Below are 22,443 nucleotides of genomic sequence, written 5' to 3'. Positions count from 1 at the left end.
TGACACTGACTTTAGATTTCTTCTACCACAGTATATACTCCTTAAAGGAAAAAAAGTAAGATAGATGCTCCTATATCCCTAAGAACCTCTGAGACTAAGAAAGGACAAAATAGTATGAGGTAAATGAATCAATGATCAAAGTCCTCACTGTCAGAAAGTAAAATATTATTGCTTTATGCCAAAAAGGTTGCTAAAGAGAAAAAGTTCGTTCAGTTCAATATTTTTTCATAGTTATTGTTTTAGCTGTTTCAAAAAGAGTATTTGTGGACAAATAGTCACTTGGTTTTCAATATTTTTATTTTAAAAAAATTAGTCAATAAAGACATTATTCTGTACCTTATAATTTTTTTTAAATTACATTATTTCTTGGTAAAGTAATTTTTCACTTGTAACTTTGAAAATATTTTTAAAAATCTTTGAAGAATACTAGTAAATACAGAAAAACTTTACTCCAAGTGAATTTGAATTTACAAATTATTTTTCCTATTCCATTCAGGTTCTTTTAAGAAAAACAAAAATAAAAAAACAAAGCAGTTGGGGTGCCTGGGTGGCTCAGTGGGTTAAAGCCTCTGCCTTCGGCTCAGGTCATGATCCCGGGAAGCGGGATCGAGCCACGCGTTGGGCTCTCTGCTCCGCGGGGAGCCTGCTTCCTCCCCTCTCTATCTCTCTGCCTACTTGTGATTTCTCTCTGTCAAATAAATAAAATTTAAAAAAAAAGCAGTTATTCAGCAAATAGACATGTTGTATTATTTCAGTTTGTGCTAATGCTGCCTTAATACCTAGAAGAAGTTATGTCTCTAAGTACCTGATTTCCTTCTGAACAAGGTCTGATACCTTGGAGATACTGGAGGCACAGCAATAAACTTGTAAAACAGTAAGATACAGTGGATCTAGCTTATGAAAGTGTTTTTAATTGTCACAATATTGTCATTGCTATATCCTTTTACATAGAGTTCAGTGTGAAATGCAATATTGTGCTTCTTTCAAATACATACAATTATTAGAACTAATACTTTTTTTAATGCAAGGAATACTTCCATATGAATTTGAATTTGGTAATGTATTTGAGAAATGAAATCATCTTTCTTTATTGCTTAAATTTTTATAGCTTATCCACACTGGGTGGAAAAACTGAATGACACTCAGCTGGACAGTGGGAGCCCTCTTCGATGGGAATGCAAGGCTACTGGAAAACCCCGACCCACGTACCGTTGGCTGAAGAATGGAGTGCCCCTCTTGCCTCAGGTACTATTGGTAAATGTTAGCCTTTTCTTGTGTAATTTAACAGGATTTCACACAGGACAAACTACCTCTTTTCGTCTTATGGCAAGTCATTTCTTATTTGTGCCTTCTAATGTATTTTAAGTGAGAAATATAACAGATGTAAAATAATTTTTTAAAATTATCTCATTACTTTTTTAAGTAATACATTGTTTCTTTAAATTTATTCAATCCTATAAATTCATAGAAAAATATCAATTATTATCATAGATTCATTGCTATTTCTAACTGACTTTTAGAAATCATCTACCTTGTTGCTGCCCCCCTACAAATGGTGGAGTTAAGGCCCAGAAGTAAAGTGACTTGCCCAAGGTCACGTTTTTAGTGAGAAATGAAAGCATAATAGATTCCTAGCTTTCTATATCCTGGACAAGTTTTTTTTCTGTGACATCCTACTTAGCAGGATTTAAAAGACTTAAATATCTTTTTAGTAAATCTACTGCATGAGTTTTTTTAAATCAATTATTATTTAATTTTAAAATAATAGTAATAATTTTAGCTAACTCCTTTATTGTGGCCTTTGCAGAAAGGAAGCCAATGGGAGAATAGTTTGTTAGGTATGACCAAAATGGAGGGGAGGTATATGAAGTTGAAAATAAATTTTTTATATATAAATAAATAAATAAATATATATATATATATGTGTATGTGTGTGTGTGTGTGTGTGTGTATATATATATTCTGCCCAGATCCTTCCTCTACCAAAAGGCCTCTTTTCTGTCATTTACTTCTTTGGGGTTCATTTTGCCCCTTTGTAAAATGAAGAGATTGTATCAGATCTTTCCCACAGTCCCATCCAGCTCCAACATTCCATTATTCCAAAACCAGTTAGACCCAAAGAAACCACAATACTCTAAATACTCTAAAGAAATACAGAAATACAGAAATACAAAGAACTATAGAGGTATTAAAGAAAAGAGGATATGAGAATCCTGAGATATTGATTCATTGTCTCTCTCTCTCTAATTTTCTAAGGATACCAGATAAACCTTGAGAAAGGAATACACTGGTCATATTTTTTACTTTCAGCATCCAAGTAAAGTAAAGTAAATTCACTTCTGCAAAGTGAATAGGTTTATTTTGAAAATTGTGTAAAATTACGTTGCATCTATTTTGATAGGTAAAGCACTGCTCACTAAAATTAAAAGAGTGATTTGCTTGGCATTAAGTAGACAAGACACCTGGTTGTTTAACAACATTTTAAATTTTAAATTCATTTTTGAAATGTGCTCTTGGCCTCACTTGACCTCAATTTGCACATGCTCAGTTTTTTGACTTCTGTATTATATTTTGTCTGATGATGGAGTTAATATTCTTTGACCAATAGTTTTATACAGACTCCAGTTGCAGAGCAGTTTCTTTCCTGAATTTGTTGGGAAGTGAGAAAAAGGCAAATCCCTGACTAGATTAACATCATAAAAGGATTCTTGTTTTGATTTGGGCTATTTTTAACTTTGTCCTACTTGCCTACAGTCACAATTGTCACCAAAGGCCACATGTGAACCCCTTCTCCTTCTGTAAAATGAAGTCAAATAAAATCTTCATCTGCTGATTATACTTCACAAGCTGTACTAGTATACCAAACAAACCTGCTCAGTATAAAAACAAAACTAAAACTAAAACTCATAAGAATAACTACAGGAGGGGCGCCTGGGTGGCTCAGTGGGTTAAGCCTCTGCCTTCGGCTCAGGTCATGATCCCAGGGTCCTGGGATCAAGTCCTGCATCGGGCTCTCTGCTAGGCAGGGAGCTTGCTTCCTCCTCTTTCTCTCTCTTTCTCTCTGCCTACTTGTGATCTCTCTCTGTCAAAAAAATACATAAAATCTTTTTTTTAAAAAAAAAGAATAACTACAGGAATATACAGTTATAATATCTTTTCTGGCCAAGAAATAGTTATAATTTAAAAAAGACATTTTATCATAAAATAATGAACAGTTAATTCGTATTTCTAAGTTGTCAAGTAATGCTCAGCTGTATTTATTGGAGGTTTTTTTTCCCCCTTGGTCTAGGAAAGAATAACTGCAAAATCTGTGTAATTTATTCACTTTCTATATCTATTTTTTTTTAAATTTTGTTACAGAATAGGATTGAGATGGTTAATGGATTGTTGGTGATCCACAATGTGAATCAGTCGGATGCTGGAATGTATCAGTGTTTGGCCGAAAATAAATATGGAGCCATTTATGCAAGTGCTGAGCTGAAGATTCTAGGTATGCAATTTCTAAGTAAATAAATGGGAAAAATGTGTAGCTTCTTTTCATGCTCTAATTCTTCCTATACTGAAATTTTACAATCTGATTGTAAAAACCTATTTTATGACTTGAAAAGAAATGCTTAATATTTACCCATACAGCTAATCATAGACAAGACAACACTCCAAGATAAAGCATCCTCTCATCATTGGGTACCAACTATTATCATCCTTACATGAAAAGGAAGGCCTTTCTGAGGCCACATCCAGGTGTCCCAGGGGATTACACCCTTGATAGGACACTAGCACCTTACTATTTAAGTACTATTTAAGTACTTACTATTTAAGCCAATGATTCCATCCAATAGAATAGGCTTCCCAAAATGAGCATGTTTGGGCCACTGAATTAATTTTACTTTTTAGCATTCTAGTTTCCTAAACTTGGGTCTGAGAAGTTTGCAATACAAGAGAGAGACTTAAGTGTTCATAACTCATGTCACCCAAAGTGAGCAGGAGCCCACTACTTGCTCTACACTAAAATTCCCAAAGCAAATATTAACAGAAATACCTAAGATCTCAGGAATCTGGGAACTTATCATTTACATATCAGCTAAATGTAGCTCACTGTAAGTCAACTTATTGAATTATGAATATTTGCTCTTAGAATTTTTCCACATTATAATAAACCCACCTAAAATAGACTCAGGAGTCCAAATTTCCATCTCCTACAGCCTAACTAATCAAATACAAATGTACTTTCTTCTCAGCTCATGCTCCAATATTTCTGAGTTAAAAAGCCAATTCGGGGTGACTCAGCAGGTGGCTCAGTAGGTTAAACATCTGATTTCAACTCAGGTCATTATTTCAGGGTCCTGGGATCAAGCCCCTTTCAGACTCCCCAACTCAGTGCAGAGGCTGGCCTCCTCCCTTCCCCAGCTTGTGCTCTTTCTCAAATAAATCTTTAAAAAAAAGAAAGCTAATTCAGCCTTCACCTAGTTAATAGTTTATCCAGAAATACTCCCAAATATATTTTTTCTCATTCACTAGAGATATTTTCAAAATTACCTCTTACAAGTTCTGTTCCTACTAAGCAAACAAAATCATTATCTGCAGTCACATAAAATTCCTTCACTTTTCTTTCAATTCTTAACCCATCTCAATTATATACATATCTTTCTTGTTATATACATAGTTTTTAATGATGTTGTGCCATGCATTATACTGCTGTATAATGGACATAAAATATTTATGAAATATCCATGAAGTTGTCAAATTGGTTTAAATAAATGTCTCAGATAGAGTAGACTCTTAGACATATCTTTCAAGTTCTCTTTTAGATTAAAAAGGGTCTTTATGTGTGTGTGTTGGTCTCTGTGTCACATGTTCTTTTAGTCTAGTATCCTCAACCCACAGCTGCCCACTAGAATTACTTGAAGAAATTTAATCAAAAGTATTTTCATGAAAATCTAGTGAAAACAATATTAATATTAATGAATGATCAGACCTTATTATATAACTGCAAACAATGAAGTTAAATTTTTAATTGAAATTTAAATAATTCAATTTTAAATGTATTTTTGTAAAAACTACATTTAATTTTGTATAACATTAAAGTAAAATATGTATTAAGACTCATAGATAGGAAATGGATGACACAGGATCAATTACTCCACATGTAACCCCCATTTTTCCAAAGAAAGTCCCCAATAGACTTTCTTGGCCAGCCCCTTCTTCTCTTGCTCAAGGTGATCATTATAATGTCTTTCATGATTAAAACTGATAATCATAATTGAATCATGTTATCTTTTGAAACAGCCATTGTCTATGGACCCCACGTTATATGAAACCATTATCTGCTAATAGAAAGAGCAGCCAATAAGATATTAATGAATTACAAGTTTAAATTTTGAGTTAATGCCCTTTAAATGTGTAGGTATCCTACAATTTTATTACAAATGTTTCCCAGAAGAGTTGCAAAATCATGATGAATCATCCATTAGAGATTATTGCCATTGCTTCTGGTAGAATTAACATTATTATTTATTTTTTTTTTTTGTCATAGCTTCAGCTCCTACTTTTGCATTGAATCAACTGAAGAAAACAATCATTGTTACCAAAGGCCAAGAAGTCATCATAGAGTGCAAACCTCAAGGCTCTCCAAAACCAACCATCTCTTGGAAGAAGGGAGACAAAGCAGTGAGAGAGAATAAAAGGTAAGAAGTCCATTTCATAATTCAAATTTTTAACATCAATCTTTTTTGAAGTTGCAGATGATAAAGAGTATACAAGAAAGACTTTTGCAATAATTTCAACCATATTTCATTAACAGATTAAAATATTATTTTTGTCTACATAATGATTGGAAAGAACCAAAAGCTCTGTTTCAATAGGGTCAGATGCCTTTGCCTACATGATGTTTTAGCACCAAAGACAATTTCATCAGGTTATAAAGAAAGCAAACATGTTTCTTAAGCTAGTTATTTTGAGTTTCATTTTGAATCTGCACATTTAGAGACTCACAAGTCACATATAATAATTTTTAGAGGTTGTGTCATTATTTTAAGGTTAATATTTTTAAATGATATGAGGATGGATCTTTCAGATAATTTCTTAAGGGGAGTACTTTCAACTAAGATTTGTGTCTAGGTTTGCCCTCTTTTTTTCAATCTTATTGAGGCAAAATAATATAGGATTATTTCAGTTGCCATAGGCAAATGAGAAATGTGCAGATGAACGTTTATTGTGTAAAGATTTGTTTTTAGTAATCAAAGCCAAAGGACATCACAGGAATACAAATGGGGAAAAATTATAAATAAATCAAATCATCATAGGACTATGTATGCCAAAATCAAAACCCCATGCTATATTAATCATTAACATATTGGTGTTGCAAATGGTGATTCAGCTTTGACAAAATAATATCCTTTATTATGTTTAAATAAGATTGCATAGGTCATTTAAGGTTTTGTTCTTCATTTGATCTATAAGGATAAGGAGTTTATGCCTTATTTTATGTCTGTCTGGATCTAAGTAATAATATAGTAAAAGTTAATTTATGTCAGTATTAGAGTTTTATTTGAATAATTCTGTCGGTAATTTTGGAATATTTTGAAATATTTGAAAATTTTCTTTAGAAATGTGTTTTTTTCCCCATTCTAATCTGAAAAACACTGATTTAAACTGCTTGTCTCAGATGAGATAATTGACAGACTGATTGGGTTTAGTTCAGTCATAAGGATGTATAATTGCCTGAAAAGGGTGATCATCTGGGTTTGAAATGGGTTATATTGGGTATTTGGGGGGGTTTTGTTTGTTTTGTTTTGGTTTGGTTTTTAAGATTTTACCCATTTATTTGACAGATTGAGAGAGAGAGAGAAAGAGAGATCACAAGTAGGCAGGGAGGCAGGCGGTGGGCGGGGGGGGGGTGTTGCTGTAGGAAGTAGGCTCCCTGCTGAACAGAGAGCCCAAGGCTGGGCTCCATCCCAGGACCCTGAGATCATGACCAGAGCTGAAGGCAGAGGCTTAACCCACTGAACCACCCAAGTGCCCCAGTGTATCTTGTTTTGAAAGAGAATTTATCTTTGTTACTTGAGAAAGGCAGCAGGGCAAAATGACAAACTGTGAGATCAATGGTTGAATTGCATTTGGTTAAATTGCTTAGAGTGGAATTGAATACTTTTGGTATTGTTGCTCATAAAAATTAAAAAAAAAATACCTGACACAACCCTTATTAAAGCAGAATAAAATATTTTTGTATAGTAAGATCAAAGAATTTAAATGGTTTATCATTTTATCTTATTGCACTAAAAATTTTTATATCATCAAAATGTATTTGGCATATTGGTGTAACCCACTACATCTGAAATGCATTACTTTGTGTTGTTTGTAGGTAGTATGTGAATCTTGTCCTATTTATTTCAGTTCACCATAGAATGTTCCTCAGCAAGTATTCATAGACATCCCATGAGTCTTAAAAAGTAGGTGGCATCACATTTGTCAAGGCAAATGTATTGAGAGAGGAACAAAATTATGAATTTTCTGTTGCAACAAATATAAACATATTAAACTTTTTTATACCCATAAATTGAAAAACAGTTTATAAATTTTCCAGTTTTCTTGATTCCTTTTCTCCTCACATCTATCTCCTTAAGCTAGTGAAACAAATACACTGGCTTCAAACTCAGATCACTCAGTTTTACAAGTCTCAAATACTTTTGGTCAAAGGAAGGAGGCTAAAATGTGAAACACTTGTATTTTTACTTATTCAATTAAAAGCAAGACTGGGCCACATTTAATCAACATTTTGCCTATTCTGACCCTGTATGTTTATATTTGTAAACTCTGATCTATCTGTTTATGTTTGTAAATTGGTTTAATTTAATAACTCCAGAAGTATTTTTATATTTAAAATTGTCAGGCACACTTGCAAAATATTGTTTTTACTAATGTACAATTTGTCACTTTATTGTGTAGTCCCAGGTTTCATGAAGAATACAATATATTTAGATATAACAATATTAAACATTCAAGTATTAAAATAAAAGGCTAATATTTAAATAACAATAGAAAGACTTTACATGAAGCCATACATAGAAGTGTAAGAAGACATACGTAGATATTTGAAAAATATCTACATATTTTTCATATCTACAGTATGTAGATATTTTTCAAATACCTACATATTTTTTCTAAAAATATGAATAGAAACTTGAAAATAAAAATCTCAAATGTACACATTAAATATTCTTTAAAATAAAATACCAATTACATGTAACACCTTATTTTCTTATAAAAATTTTTAGTTCACTTCTCTCAGTTATAAAGCACACCACCTAATAAGAGTTGTGAATATGAAGTGGAAAGGGAGGTATTAGAAAACTGATAAGGTTTTGAAAAGTTTATGTCACATTATTGCACATTAGGAATACAGGTTCAAATCATGGTTTATTTTCTTGGAATACAAGTATATTTAATATTCATGTGATCTACATCAAATAGGTTCCCCACTTATACAACCTATAATATTTGGAAAAAATGTTAAATGAATTAGACTTGTCTTTCATTCACAATGTTCACAGTTATTTTGGATTGATTTCAAATTAAAGATTGAAAAAGCAAATGGCAATTTCCTATGCAGGCATATAGAAACTAGTATTCTATTGGAGGAAAGTACCAAAAATAATAATGTATTATAAAAGAAACATTCAAATGTGAAAAATACAGCACTTTAAAAAGCATAAAATTATGTCCAGAGCACGAAAATAAAAATGCAATGCAAGATGTTAATTGCAGAAAAATAGCACTTAATTTCACTTAATTATTTGAAAACATGTCAGAAACTCAAATAAAAAAAAAAGAATTTAAACCTATGGCCAACTGCAATTTAACTCTAAAGTGTAAATGCAATGTTATAACAATTGAAGATTAATAGTTAATCATTTGTTTTATCAACAGAATGCTAAAGGACATATTGACATCTCTTTTTCTGCCAAATTTTGATTGAATCTTTCAAATTTTGTCTTTTGTTTGTTTGTTTTGGAAGGGGATGGTCTTTGTTTGTTTTTTTAATTTATCTGTTCTACTAAAAATATATGTAAATCATTTTCTAAAAATTTAAAGTTCAGTAAGTAATAACTAGAACATAATATGACTTTCAGAAGAAATCTGATTAACAAAGAAGTTACCTACTTATATATTACAAAATATCTCATTCATTTGACCTAAATGATGCACCTAAATTATATAATAAGTTATATTATAATTTGAGCTCTGTGTAGTTATTTCTTATTTAAATCACAGAATGTTCAATAGGAACTGCTGCTCAAAAAGTAAACCATATTATTATTGATAATGAGGATGACTGCTAATAAGTCCATACAGTTTTAATTTATGAAGCACTTTAACATTGTGGATAACAGTATAACCCAATGTATAAAACAAAACTTAGTTGCCCTGCTTATCCTGAAGTCTATGAAGTTTCCTTATAAAATTAATTTATTTCCTTACTTAAAAACTAGAATTCAAAAGTATAACACATTGGGTTGTGGGAATTGAAAGAAATTTTATAAAATACCATGGCTGGTATAATAAATGCTCCATGAATGTTATTTGTGATGATATTGATGCTGTTGCTGCTGATTGTAGTGATGGTGGTGATGATGATGGTGGTATCATTTGAACTTTTGATTCTTTGAATACTGACATATATTTCTGTTTCTCTTTCTCCAGTAGTTACAGGAATGGATTCTAAAGATTTAAGTTATTATCTGGGATTAAAGGAGTATTTTGGTTCTTCATGTGATAAATATGTTATTCATTAATCTGTTTCTCTAAAGTGACATTCTTTGTTCATCAGAACTGCAAATCTACACTTACCATTCTCATCAGCCTTACCTACTCTTAGTTCAGTATCTCTCAGATAGTTTCTGATAGCAGACTGAGCATTTATTTGTTCCATCATCAACATTATAGGTCATGTGCAAATATGTGCAAATAGGTGAATATATGTAGAGAGTTAATGGAAACAGAGCCTTTTAAAGAATTTTTTTTTACTCTTTCTTCCCTTTTTTTTTTTTTTTTTTTAATTTCCATTTTCTTTTAAAGGAACTCCAGGTTTTGCCCCATCACTTTTAAAGATCACTGGCACACATTCCTTTAGATTTCTTTATCAATCATGTCCACTTTCAATCTAAACTAATGAGGTCCAGGAGTACTAAGACGTGAAATGTTCCACGGAGATTTTTTCCTCTAGTATACTTTCATTCAAAATGTTCTGCTTATCAAACTCATATTGGATTTTCACTTCAGCTCATTATTTCCATTACTTGGCCATTAACTTTTGTTAAAATATAATCACCCAGAAGCACTCCAGCAGTGCACAAATATTAAGCCTTCATTATTACATGTTCAATTTCCTGTACTTTTTGAGGACAAAGACAATCTTGTCCAATATGAAGAATGCATACTCTTTGGTAAAGACAGTTTTTTTGTTTTGTTTTGTTTCCTTTCCATCTGCATATATATAAATTATTATTGAAGGTCATGGAATATGCCATACATGTTTAAAAATTATTTACAATTATTGAAATATAAAACTGGTTTAAGTACCAGTTTTCATTTCTGGCCAAAGGACTATAATTCCAATGGGTGCTAAAGAAATCCTGCATCCAAAAAAATAAAAATTATCCTATGGAGGGCAAGTATTAGAGTCTAATTTTTCTTTTATGGGACTGTCTAAAAATGTCCTTTGTAAAACTTCCCTGTACACCAAAGGAGCTTCAGAACAGTGAAGTTTTTAACTTCCCCATTTAGCACACACAGAAAATTGCACTTGAAGTACCCATTAGTTGACTTCTGGTGGGAATTCATGTTGCGTTTATTAGGCAAAAATGATCAGGCTTACATACTGACTCACAGATATATGGAAAAATATACTTGTAGTACAAGCCCTAAAGGACACTGTTACTGAGGGGGAAATAGGGTCTTCCTTTTCTAAGGAAGAAGAGGAATTCATGGAGATAATTAGGGTCCCTTTGTTTCTACCTACATGCTGTGTTTGCTAATGAACAAGCTGTTTTGTTGTTTCCTCTGTGACAATGTCTTTTACATATTAAGAACATAAAACAATGTAGACCCTAGGTATCTTGGGGGTTTTTGGTGCCTAAGAAATTGTATAATGAGAGAATATGAACATTCATACATCAAAAATATATCACTTCACTTCCTTTGTAAATTAAAATCTATGGTTTCAAAGGAAATAAAATGGTCAAAATGATATTATTTATCTAAAGAAAGAGAAGGTTGTTAATTGACCACATAAGTTTTAATATCTACAAACTGCTTACAATATACAATGTGTTAACACTCAGGATGGTGACTTGCTGCTCCATAGCTTCACCAAGTTTAAGGAGATGACAGGAAAGAAGAAAATGACCTCACATTCATTGTGATGAAGTTAAGATACTGACTTCCTGGTTTCAATGAAAACTAATGGCAGAAGGTTCTGCCTCATTAACCTTCATCACCTTCCCTCTAAAATACTAGTAAAAACACAAAAGTAGAAAAAGGTTCAGTCATAGCAGCACTAGAAATTATGAATATAGATAAGCAAATTCTTGGCCTCCAATAAGAATTACCCCATCAGATAAAAATGGGCTAAATTAAGAAATGATCAATAGCTTGTTCAAGCCTAGATGGCAGAAACTCAGCAAAATCAATATAAGAGCTAGTAGAGGGAATCTTACACTAACCTCTACTTTATTTCCATATCTACTAAGTTCATTAATGAAGACTCTCTACTAAGTTTGGCTTAAAACCCTGTCTTACATGGAAACAATTCTTTAAGGTGGCAAAATATTACTCTCCATATTCTACCCTATCAACATTAAATTCAAAATAAACTTGGAGATTATGAATCCAGCAATGGGATGAGAGAAGATATAAATTTTAGGATTTAAGGGATTCATAAACAATGATGCCAATAAGTAGTGATATTTATTAAGAATGTTGATATGGTTGGAGGATATTGAAATCAATGGATTCTGGAAATCATATAGTTCTATGTGCTGCTTCTAGCCAAAAAAGAAATACACAGTCTTTTCAGTTTTCCAGGAGTCACAGTACCTCTACATAAGATGTAAAAAGATGGGAAACAACATATTGACTTAGTCTACTTGAATTGCATTAGAGCCCTAGTAACCTCTGAACATTTGACATGGGTTTAACTGACTGGTGTCAAAATTAACGTTTGAGGAAGAGACTCTGGGGCATTGAGAGAAATAACAAAGAGAGATATGGAAAACCAAGAACATTTCCAACAGATAAAAGCAGGCCTGTAAACATGGAAACACAAAAGAGTATAAAGCATAGAGACTATAAATATAAATTGTTCATAGGTTTTCTCTAAAAGATGGATTATGTATAATTTTACTTTTGTGCTTTTCTATATTTTACAACTTTTATGTAATTATTATATACAATTGTACGATACAAATTGTATGTAATTATTTTTATACTGAGCTAATCAGTAAGGAAAGTTATGGTAACATTAAAAATTTATAGAAGAAACTTTCTTAAGATAAAACCACATAGGGGTGTCTGGGTGGCTCAGTGGGTTGGGCCTCTGCTGATCAGTGGGTCATGATCTCAGGGTTCTGGGATGGAGGCCTGCATCGGGCTCTCTGCTCGGCCGGGACCCTGCTTCCTCCTCTCTCTTGGCCTGCCTCCCTGCCTACTTGCGATCTCTCTCTCTCTGTCAAATAAATAAATAAAATATTTTAAAAAAAAGATAAAACCATATATATTTCTAATCATATAATTCAAAAAGTTTAATTTTATCTGAACATATGAAGATAAAAGTACTAAGTCATTCTGCTGCATTTTTTTCAATCTTCAAAGAGAGAAACTACTTGGATTTGAAAACAATTCAAACTGCTTGGCCTAGTCTTTTAGAGGTTTATTACAGGAGAATTGATGTAATTTGCCCTAGAGATTCAGCTTTAATTGCATTTGAATAGCTCCTTCTCTTATTCTAACATCCTTTCAATCAACAGACCAATTGAACAAACCTTCACAACAAGAGAAAATTACATTTTCAAACTAATAAGTATATAGTAACCATTCTATTCTTTCTCTCTTCTTTCTTTCTTTCTTTTTTTGTTTTCTTGACAATGCTGAATTTTAGGCTCTTAAAATATCTCAATTAGCAAACATTCTAAATTGTGCTTTTCATTTCTCCCCACCCCCGCATATAAACCATGCCTCTCCATATAGCTAGAAGAAACTTTCCAAAGCATACCTTTGACTGTGTTATCCTCCTGCTGAAACTATTGATCTGAATCTTGTATTGAATACAACCATAATTCATGAGTATATATATTTGAATTTCTCTGTATTTTTCCACATTTATTAATTAATCCATCTAACAAATAAAAGATTGAACTATATGAAATATGTTCCATTTTTTGTCTGTTAAAAATGAGTGAATAGCAAGAATTTCGTATGATTCTACCTAATATTTAAGGGTCTATATGCTATAATGCTCAATGCCCGCAATGGAGTTATGAATAAAATATACAAGGTACTACTAACATGGAGTTCAGCATCCTTACCCACCTGTTCAACTATCTTTTTCTCTCTCCGTGTGTTTGTTCTCTACCCATTTCTGCTGCCCCCTCCCAAAAAAATTTTAAATATTGTAGCTTCAAACTACAGAGATACTCACCATTCGTCAGAACAGGTTTTTCATTTTCCTATCTGATCATCTTAACTCAAACTTCCCCACTTTCTCTTCTCCCTTCCTTGTAGCTTGCTGGTCAAACTCAACAACATTTGAAATACTAACTCAAAGGAAAAGACACTTCCTATACTTTCTGAGCTTTGGAAATGCTCAAGCTGATATAATTACCAAGAAGCTGTAGTTACTAGGAAGTTAGATAAATGAATTAAGTCAACTTCTAATCTTTAATTTAGTTTCCATATGTGCCAGTTCACAGTCCTCTTATTTAGATGTTGTCATCTCTGGCATACACATTTTGAAATTTAAACTCAAAGGGATGGGGTGCCTGGGTGGGCATCTGCCTTTGGCTCAGGTCATGATCCCAGGGTCCTGGGATTGGGCCCAAGTTGGCTCCCTGCTCAGCGGGAAGTCTGCTTCTCCCTCTGGCCCTCATCCTGCTTCTGTTGTCTCTCTCCCTCTCTCTATTTCTTAAATAAATAAAATGTTTTAACTCAAATGGATAAAGTGACTTGTTCAAAATCATCCATCACAAAGAAGCTTAAAACCAAGCTTGCTGCTAGTCAATAATTCTTTGATGATCCTAACAATCAAATTGTTTAGCAATGATGCTGCATTTCAGTCTACATGGAGAATGGTGATAAAATTCCTTCTTAGTGCCAAAAGGATTCAGCTTCCCTGTCTATACTCAAAAGCTGCATGATCAACTTCATAAGTTGTTTCACACATACACACACACACACACACACACACACACACACACACACGCTCCTCACAAAAGTCCAGAAAATCCTCCAAATGAAGAACCTAATTTAAATCTAATTTTACTTCTAATAAAAGACAGGGTACCCAACTAAAAACTAACACATGGTGTGGCCAAAATTTCATATTACCTTTAATTTCTTTTTCTACATTTTATTTTGTGATAAACTAGACCACACTGATATTGATTGGCAATCCAATTATAAGAAATATTTATTGTCCTTTTTTTTAATGACATGGATCAATTGATCTAATGTTATAGATGGAATAATTCTAAGGTGGCGTTATTGCAATGCTTCTGCTCTGTGCTTTTACACTTTTCCCATTGTAGATCCACACTGTTTTGATAGGTGTTCCGTGTTTCTTAACTTGGTCTCCCTCAAACAGTAAATAACCACAAATATTTCAAATTTACTGAGAAAAAAATGTGCTCACACCATGCCAAATAGTTGAATAGGAATGAAAAGACAAAAGAATTCTCACATTTTTCAAATGATTGTTCCTTCAACAGTGTGTTTAGGTAGTATAATATTTGGTCTCAAATCTTCAAATTAATGACATTCATTTGAACACAGAAGAGAAGCATATAAGAACAGCTCAACTTTTATGTTACCAATATTTCTCAAAATTAAGGTTTCAAAAGTTCCTTTTCAAAGATCTTCAGCCTTTTTTTTCCTGATCTTACCACCAGTTTTTCTTGTTTCTACTTAAAAAAAAAAATGTTAAATATAACAAAACAGGCCTTAACTCCCAATTGAGGTAACACTGAGGAAGTCAGTTAATTTAAACTGTAAATGCCAACAAGATAATCCCAGCTCTGTTTTGCTACGAACACCTCCAGTTTGTAGCATTAGATTGCTAGCTAATTACCAATTTAGCAAACAGTTCATAAATTCTACTTCTAACTATGGTTCATTTACCCCAGTTACTATAAATTGCTACACAAGTTGCCTGGTTATGCTCTCCACATAGGCACAACTTGAACAATCCATTAATTGCTTAAAAGCTTTTCTTTTCCAAAAGCCCCCCAGACTACAACTTTCAGCTTAATTTGTCCTTAATACAAACAACATCCAAAATACTTGGGAATTCAAGCATCTATGTACATGCTACTGACTGATCCTACTACCTCCCCAAGTGACTCTTCATTGAATATAAAATAGTGAAAAAGAAGACTCTGAGAATGTTTAGAAGAAAGTATTTTATAATGGAGATTTTTAACTTCCCCTGAGAGTTACATATTCATTTCTTTTCAATTTTTGCATAAATCAAGATCTAATTTAACTATGGTTGATTCATAATGGAAATTAGAATGACAACCTTGATGACAATGAAAAACAACCTGCAGATCATTTTCATAAAAATAACCTAAATAAATTTTATTGTTAGCATGCTTACTTTGCTTTACTTGAATAACAGGATTATTTATGAATCGATAAATCAATAAATACATAGATAAATAGATATATAAATATAAGATGACATCCGTGTTTTTAGTTGGATCTGGAGGTTTCAGAGTACCAATTTGGTTTTCTTTCTCTTTCTAATTGTAATGGTAGCTTCATTTCTCTTTTCCCTAATACCATACCATCTAGTTACTCTTCTATTCAATTCAGTTTATTTCAGTGTAAACAAAATTTATTTCAAACTGTATTGAATGTAAGATACTATGTCATTCATTCTGAGACAAGTAAGAAAGATTTCCATTCCCAAACGAGGCAATTGCCTAATAGGCAATAAAACTAAAGCATAGGTAACTGTAACACAAGATATTTAAGGTAATGATAACATAGGCTTATTAACACAGGGTACTTAATAAATATTATTTAGGTATCATTAACAGGATATTGAAGATAATGATAAAATACCACTTATTGAGAACTGGCTATTTTATATATGCATTGCTTTATTTCAATCCTCGCAATAAGGTAATATTGTAAGGAAGATATAATCATTCCTGTTTTAAATAAAGTAATTGAGTCATAAAGAGATTGCCTAAGGTCACACACATAGAAGTTGGAGAATCAGAAAGGGATCCTAATTCTCTTTGAAGTCAAATCAGTTCTTGGTCTATTCCACTGTACAAAAAAACTTTGAGAGTTAAGAAAAAAGAAAATAAAATCTTGGTGGAAGATGAGAGGAAACTTGGATGAACTGTCATTTGAAATGTTCCTTGAATAGGATTTTGACATGTAGAGGTGCAATGTGTTTTATTTATTTATTTTTTTAAGATTCATTAATTTTTCTTTGAGAAAGAGAAAGAGAGAGTGTGCCTGAGAATGAGGTGGTGAGGGACAGAGGGAAAAAGAGAAAATCCTAAAGCAGAATCTCCACTGAATGTGGAGCCTGAGGGGGAGCTTAATCATCACAACCCCAAGATCATGACCCTAGCTGAAATAAGAGTCAGACACTTAGCCGTCTGAGCTACTCAGGTGCCCCAGAGATAGAATGTATTTTAGACAGTTCAGAATTTGCAAAAACAGTCATGAATACAGGACACTTTTTTGAAAAGTAAGTACTATTAGCTGGAAAGATTGAATAGCTGAGGACAAACTGAGGAGAATTGGAAAGCCAGATTGAATTTGTGTTTAATTTAGTAGCCAAAGGTTAGACTTTGAAGGATTCAATTCACATCTGTTTTGGGGCATCCACTTTTACTATATAATTTTAAAAGTTATATTTAAGTTCAATATAACAGAAAACTGCACCAATTTTCCTAAAAGAAAAAAAATTGATGACTTAAATATAAATATATAAATAAATTTTATTCAAATATCTTGATTTTCTCAATGAGCTGGCCAGAAAGTCAAGAAAAATGTTAAAGCCAAGATCTGAACTTATTCCAGCGATGAAGCTGATTTTCACCTCTAGGGCATTTGCTGACATTAAACATTGGTTTCTCATATTGATAGGCTGAGAAGGAAAAAGACAAAGCTTGGGGCATGCCTCTTATAAGATTAAGCTCAAAAATGACAAATATATACATATATATATATATATATGTATATATATATATACCACTGCCAAATAAAACTAAACATTATATAATCAATCCACTCAGAAAACCATAAGAACAGTTATTGATCTTGTGTCTCAGAGGGGAAATCTTCCATTTAGGTGTTGTAATCAAGGGCTAGCAGCCCTAATTTATACTTCATTGTTCAGTGTAATACTAAACATGAATATAATCCCAGGTACTTGAGGTACAACAGTGAATGAAAACCAGTGGAAGTATTAATATGTATTAAAATGTATGTAAAGGTAAACAAAAGTTGTCATATAAAACAATAATATTTTAAATCTCAAAGCCTGGGGGAAAAAAGCCAAAGGCTTGAAAACAGTAGCATGAAATATATATATATATATCATATACATATATATATGTATATCATATACATATACATATAATATATATAATATAATAATAAACATATATATAAACTAATTTTATGCTAATATTTATACTAATGTCTTAATGTTAAGAATACTTTTACTAAATTATTTCATGTTTCATTTGAGGCACAAACCAAAAACATGAAATAATGAGGTAAAAGTATCCCTAATTGTTAAGACAATAGTATTAATATTGAGCTAAAATAAAAATCTAACAGTCATATGTTTAAAGCATAAGAAAATAGGAAAGTCTGATGTTAAAGATTTATCAGTTAAATACAAGCATTCAAAAAAACTTATTTAGCTGTATCAATATCAGAAAAACAGACTACAAAAGAAGCATAAAGATAATTACTATATAAACATACTTAGAGTGATCAAATAAACGTAACAATTTTAAATCTGTAGCAATCTCATAACATTGCCTCAAAACATGAAAATAAAAATGAACAAGTCTATAAAAAAAAATATGTGAATCTACTATCAGAGATGATTTAACATATCTCCCTTGTATTCCAGAACTTAGAGGAAAATCTATGGTTTTATGTACTTACATTAGAAAAGCAAAAAAAAAACAAAAAACTGAAATTAAAGAACTAAACATCTGTCTTAAGAAATTAGGAAAGCAACATGAACAGATTAAACAAGAAAATGATAAAAACAAAATTATTTAAATTACCCTAATAAATATCAAGCACAATTAGATGACTGATAAAGCCAAATATTGGTCCTTTCAAAAAAGCTAAAAAAAAGTCCCATGTTTCTAGTGATCTAGAAAATGAGGGAAGATATTTAAAAAATAAATAAAATAAGAGAAAAAAATGGAAACTTAAGCACAGATTCTGCAAACAAATTGAAAAGGTAATAAAAGATTGTGAAGAATAATTGAATGTCAACAAAGTTGAATATTTATATAAAATGGATAAATAAAACATAATTTCCCAAGCTGACTCAAAAGAATTGGAAAATCTAAGTAGTCTACTATTATACTAAAAGTTAAAAAACATTTACATGCACACAGCCAAAATCCTGCAGACCTAGATATTTTTATTGGAAAGTTCTACCAAAGAATAAATAATTCAAATCTTACAGCTATTTCAAAGTGTGAGTATAAGAAGTAAATGTAAAAACCATATTTCAAAGTGTGAGTATGGGAAGTAAATATAAAAACCAATCACTCTCATGAACATAGATATAAACAGTTTTAAATGAAATATTTGCAAATAGAAAACAGCAGCATCTAGAAAAAGATACTATGTAAACAAGTTGAGCTTTACATAGGAAACCAATTTGGTTTAACATGGGAAAAATAATTAATGTAATTTACCACATTAAAGAGTAAACAAGAAAAATGATAAGGTTATTTCAATAGAATAGAATTGTTGATCAAATACAACATTTATTTATGATTAAAAAAAAAATCTCCTAGTATCTAAAGAGGATTAAAAAGAACTTCCTAAGCCTCTAAAGGTATCTTTAAATAGATAGATGATGATAGATGATAGATAGATGAGAGATAAATAGATAGACAAACAGAATAGCAAAATATTAGAAACATTCCATTTGAGAGTGGAAAATAGACAAGAATTCCTGCTATAGCAGTCCCCTGTCAGCTCAGGAAGACAAGAAAATGTATGAGAATTGGGAAGTAAAAACAAAAGTTTTATTATTGGTAAAGTATCTAATCATATGCATAGAAATTTCAAAATAATCTATAGAAAAGCTATTTGCATTGTTTAGAGACCTTAAATAAGTCTCTAAATACAGAACAAAAATAAATTTGCATTTCTATACACCATACAAAGAGTCAGAAATCGACAGTGGCAACAAGAAAGTTACTTCTGAATAGAAGGTGTTAGAATTGTTGGGAAAGGGACAAATAGCATACTTCTGGGGTTGGTAACGTTCTAATTTAAAAATCTATATTTAGGGCGCCTGGGTGGCTCAGTGGGTTAAAGCCTCTGCCTTCGGCTCAGGTCATGATCTCAGGGTCCTGGGATCGAGGCCCGCATTGGGCTCTCTGCTCAGCGGGGAGCCTGCTTCCTCCTCTCTCTCTGCCTGCCTCTCTGCCTACTTGTGATCTCTGTCAAATAAATAAATAAAAATCTTAAAAAAAAATCTATATTTAGTTAAATTATACAGTTGAATATATTCATGAATAACTTTTCCTAAATTATATTACACTTAAGGCCCCATATTCTTTTCTGATAGCCAGCAGAACATCCATCCCTAAATTCCATACAAAGCAATTGCAGAGAAAATTGGCTGGCACTTGGGATTTCCTCAAAACATTTCAGAGACTTTTTTCACTCTCCGTCACTGTGCATACAGGCAGTGTCATTGGATTGAGATGACTAATAATAATGATGGATGATAATAATAATAATAATAATAAACACTCATTTTGTGCCAAGACATATAACTTGGTGACGTAAGGGGGGAAAAGTTCTTCCTCTAGCCTTCTAGGCCTTCCAGCTGGACTAAGAATTAATCTTACATAACACAGGTTAATGGGAGGAAAAAAACAAAGTTTTATTATGTGCACACAGTGCCCCAATAATGAAATTGAGACCTAAAGAAACATCCAAGGCAGACAATTTTTTTTTAATTTTTTATTTTTTATAAACATATATTTTTATCCCCAGGGGTACAGGTCTGTGAATCGGCAGGTTAACACACTTCACAGCACTCACCAAAGCACATACCCCACCCCCCCTTCTCCCAACCCCCCTCCCCCCAGCAACCCTCAGTTTGTTTTGTGGGATTAAGAGTCATTTATGGTTTGTCTCCCTCCCAATCCCATCTTGTTTCATTGATTCTTCTCCTACCCACTTAAGCCCCCATGTTGCATCAGCACTTCCTCATATCAGGGAGATCATATGATAGTTGTCTTTCTCTGCTTGACTTATTTCGCTAAGCATGATACGCTCTAGTTCCATCCATGTTGTCGCCAATGGCAAGATTTCATTTCTTTTGATGGCTGCATAATATTCCATTGTGTATATATACCACATCTTCTTGATCCATTCATCTGTTGATGGACATCTAGGTTCTTTCCATAGTTTGGCTATTGTGGACATTGCTGCTATAAACATTCGTGTGCATGTGCCCCTTTGGATCACTACGTTTGTATCTTTAGGGTAAATACCCAGTAGTGCAATTGCTGGGTCATAGGGCAGTTCTATTTTCAACATTTTGAAGAACCTCCATGCTGTTTTCCAGAGGGGTTGCACCAGCTAGCATTCCCACCAACAGTGTAGGAGGGTTCCCCTTTCTCCGCATCCTCGCCAGCATCTGTCATTTCCTGACTTGTTAATTTTAGCCATTCTGACTGGTGTGAGGTGATATCTCATTGTGGTTTTGATTTGTATTTCCCTGATGCCGAGTGATATGGAGCAATTTTTCATGTGTCTGTTGACCATCTGGATGTCTTCTTTGCAGAAATGTCTGCTCATGTCCTCTGCCCATTTCTTGATTGGATTATTTGTTCTTTGGGTGTTGAGTTTGCTAAGTTCTTTGTAGATTTTGAACACTAGCCCTTTATCTGATATGTCATTTGCAAATATCTTCTCCCCATTCTGTCAGTTGTCTTTTGGTTTGGTTAACTGTTTCCTTTGTAGTGCAAAAGCTTTTGATCTTGATAAAATCCCAATAGTTCATTTTTGCCCTTGCTTCCCTTGCCTTTGGCAATGATCCTAGGAAGATGTTGCTGTGGTTGAGGTCGAAGAGGTTGCTGCCTGTGTTCTCCGCAAGGATTTTGATGGAGTCCTTTCTCACATTGAGGTCCTTCATCCATTTTGAGTCTATTTTTGTGTGTGGTATAAGGAAATGGTCCAATTTCATTTTTCTGCATGGCTGTCCAATTTTCCCAACACTATTTATTCAAGAGGCTGTCTTTTTTCCATTGGACATTCTTTCCTGCTTTATCGAAGATTAGTTGACCATAGAGTTGAGGCTCTATTTCTGGGCTTTTTATTCTTTTCCACTGATCTATGTGGCTGTTTTTGTGCCAGTACCATGCTGTCTTGATGATAACAGCTTTGTAATAGAGCTTGAAGTCCGGAATTGTGATGCCACCAACGTTGGCTTTCTTTCTCAATATTCCTTTGGCTATTCGAGGTCTTTTCTGGTTCCATATAAATTTTAGAATTATTTGTTCCATTTCTTTGAAAAAGATGGATGGTACTTTGATAGGAATTACATTAAATGTGTAGATTGCTTTAGGTAGCATAGACATTTTCACAATATTTATTCTTCCAATTCAGGAGCATGGAACATTTTTCCATTTATTTGTGTCTTCCTCAATTTCTTTCATGAGTACTTTATAGTTTTCTGAGTATACATTCTGTGCCTCTTTGGTTAGGTTTATTCCTAGGTATCTTATGGTTTGGGGTGCAATTGTAAATGGGATTGACTCCTTAATTTCTCTTTCTTCTGTCTTGTTGTTGGTGTAGAGAAATGCAACTGATTTCTGTGCATTGATTTTATATCCTGACACTTTACTGAATTCCTGTACAAGTTCTAGCAGTTTTGGAGTGGAGTCTTTTGGGTTTTCCACATATAGTATCATATCATCTGTGAAG

General features: G+C 32.7%; 1 protein-coding gene across 2 annotated transcripts in view; it reads left to right on the top strand.

Moving 5' to 3' along the window:
- CNTN5 (contactin 5) overlaps nucleotides 1–22,443 on the top strand; it is a 1,363,702-nt gene that overhangs the window by 1,068,140 nt on the left and 273,119 nt on the right. For both annotated transcript variants that reach the window (XM_032358816.1, XM_032358817.1), the window contains 3 exons: nucleotides 1,109–1,245; nucleotides 3,361–3,490; nucleotides 5,534–5,684. In XM_032358816.1, the coding sequence (XP_032214707.1) occupies nucleotides 1,109–1,245; nucleotides 3,361–3,490; nucleotides 5,534–5,684 (418 nt within the window). The remainder of the gene's footprint in view (nucleotides 1–1,108; nucleotides 1,246–3,360; nucleotides 3,491–5,533; nucleotides 5,685–22,443) is intronic.

Source organism: Mustela erminea, chromosome 9, assembly GCF_009829155.1.
Source record: "Mustela erminea isolate mMusErm1 chromosome 9, mMusErm1.Pri, whole genome shotgun sequence".
NCBI classification, from domain to species: Eukaryota; Metazoa; Chordata; class Mammalia; order Carnivora; family Mustelidae; genus Mustela; species Mustela erminea.
Note: the sequence above shows the minus strand (reverse complement) of the source record. Positions and strands in the feature narration are given on the sequence as shown.